Raw genomic sequence first — 1881 nt, 5'->3', positions numbered from 1 at the left:
AAAGGTGCCATTGTAAGTAAAATAGGTGTTAGCGAGACAGAAGCGCAATAGCTCGCAAAGCTCTGCTGCGTCGAAAGGGGTCCGATCTTGCCATGAGTCCTCATCTTCGAGACGTTGCCTTCAAGCTTCAACGGCCAGATTGACAGGAACGCTGGTGAACAGTGAACAGACGTCGAAAGACACGAGCATGTCGTTGTCTTCAGGGACAATGGCTTTTACCTTGTGGATGAAATCGGACGAGTTCTTGACGTTCGTTTCTGTCTTTCCAACCAGTGGAGCCAAAACACCGTGGAGGTAGTGCGACAGAGAGTGCACAGGAGACCTTCTGAAGTCTACTATTGGGCGTAGAGGGGTGCCTTCTTTATGAACCTTTGGAAGTGAACAAGGGAGCCGTAGTGCTCCCGAAACGTCTTTTCATCTTTTGACTTTGGCCAGTGACCAGCAATCTGCATCAACATGATTCCTGACCAGACGGTATGCCGTCAAACCCTCGACTACATCAATCTGCGCCATCAGTTTGGACAACCGGTCATCGCCGGAGTCCGTCGTTTTGTAAGCATCTCCGGCAGCCTCGCTGCATTTCGCACGCATTTGCACTTCAACCTCAATTGCAAGTCTTCTCAAGTTATACCGAAATCATTGCGTCTGAAGAAACCCGTGAAAACCCGCTTCGGTATCCAGGTCGTCGCAAAGGCCGAACGTCAACTGCTTCAAGCACGGATAGAAGAATGCAAGCTAACAAAGAAACGCCTGGAGACGGACTTGTTTTTCGCGAAACGTCAGCTGGAGTTCATCGCTCCGGAAATTCTCGCCAGCGTTCAATTAGTCGCCAACCAGGAAATGCGCAGAAGAATGGATAAGCACTCGAAATCGCAAGAACAGAAGATGCAAGCGTTACTTGCTGAAAAAGAAACAGGCACTAGGTCAACAACGATCTTCGAAGTAAAGAACCTGTCATCCTACAGTCTGAAACCTGCTGAGGCCAAGCTACTCAGCCGAGGTTTGAACTTCAACCAAGGGAAAGTTCCGAACCCACGAAAGGTTGCTTGTGCCGTCGAAGGAGCGGTGCGACTCCTGGACCGAGACGTTCAAGACGAAGTAAGGACGAAGGCGATAGGTGTGCTGTCTCGTATGAAGAAGACGTCACCAGACTACTCCCTGCCTCAAGCTGAACGCAAGGCAATTCGTAGCCTACAGGCTAATGATGAAATTGCAATCCTTCCTGCGGATAAAGGCAATGTCACGGTAATCCTTGACCGCTCTTCGTACCAAGAAAAAATGGAAGCCTTGCTACAGGACGAGAATACCTATCGCTGACTACCAAAAGACCCCACGTCAAAGGTGCAGACGTCTCTTCAGAAAATGCTCGCAAAAATCATCGAGGGCCTTCCACCATCCATGAAGCGCCTCTACTATCAGCTGCTTTGCACGAACGGCTCGGCACCAGCCATATACGGGCTTCCAAAGGTTCATAAAGAAGGCACCCCTCTACGCCCAATAGTAGACTTCAGAAGGTCTCCTGTGCACTCTCTGTCGCAGTACCTCCACGGTGTTTTGGCTCCACTGGTTGGAAAGACAGAAACGAACGTCAAGAACTCGTCCGATTTCATCGACAAGGTAAAAGCCATTGTCCCTGAAGACAACGACATGCTCGTGTCTTTCGACGTCTGTTCACTGTTCACCAGCGTTCCTGTCAATCTGGCCGTTGAAGCTTGCAGGCAACGTCTCGAAGATGAGGACTCATGGCAAGATCGGACCCCTTTCGACGCAGCAGAGCTTTGCGAGCTATTGCGCTTCTGTCTCGCTAACACCTATTTTACTTACAATGGCACCTTTTACCAACAGACCTTCGGAACAGCAATGGGCGCAGCAATCTCGGTG

General features: G+C 50.1%; 1 protein-coding gene across 1 annotated transcript; it reads left to right on the top strand.

The window, feature by feature from the left end:
• Positions 1-852: 852 nt before the first annotated feature.
• LOC144105159 (uncharacterized) lies at positions 853-1317 on the top strand. Its single transcript, XM_077638322.1, has one exon. The coding sequence runs from the start codon at positions 853-855 to the stop codon at positions 1315-1317; it is 465 nt and encodes a 154-aa protein (XP_077494448.1).
• The last annotated feature ends 564 nt before the right edge of the window (positions 1318-1881 follow it).

The sequence above is a fragment of the Amblyomma americanum genome, chromosome 9 (genome assembly GCF_052857255.1).
Source record: "Amblyomma americanum isolate KBUSLIRL-KWMA chromosome 9, ASM5285725v1, whole genome shotgun sequence".
Lineage (NCBI taxonomy): Eukaryota > Metazoa > Arthropoda > Arachnida > Ixodida > Ixodidae > Amblyomma > Amblyomma americanum.
The sequence above is the reverse complement of the archived record's forward strand: the minus strand, read 5'-3'. Positions and strand labels throughout refer to the sequence as shown.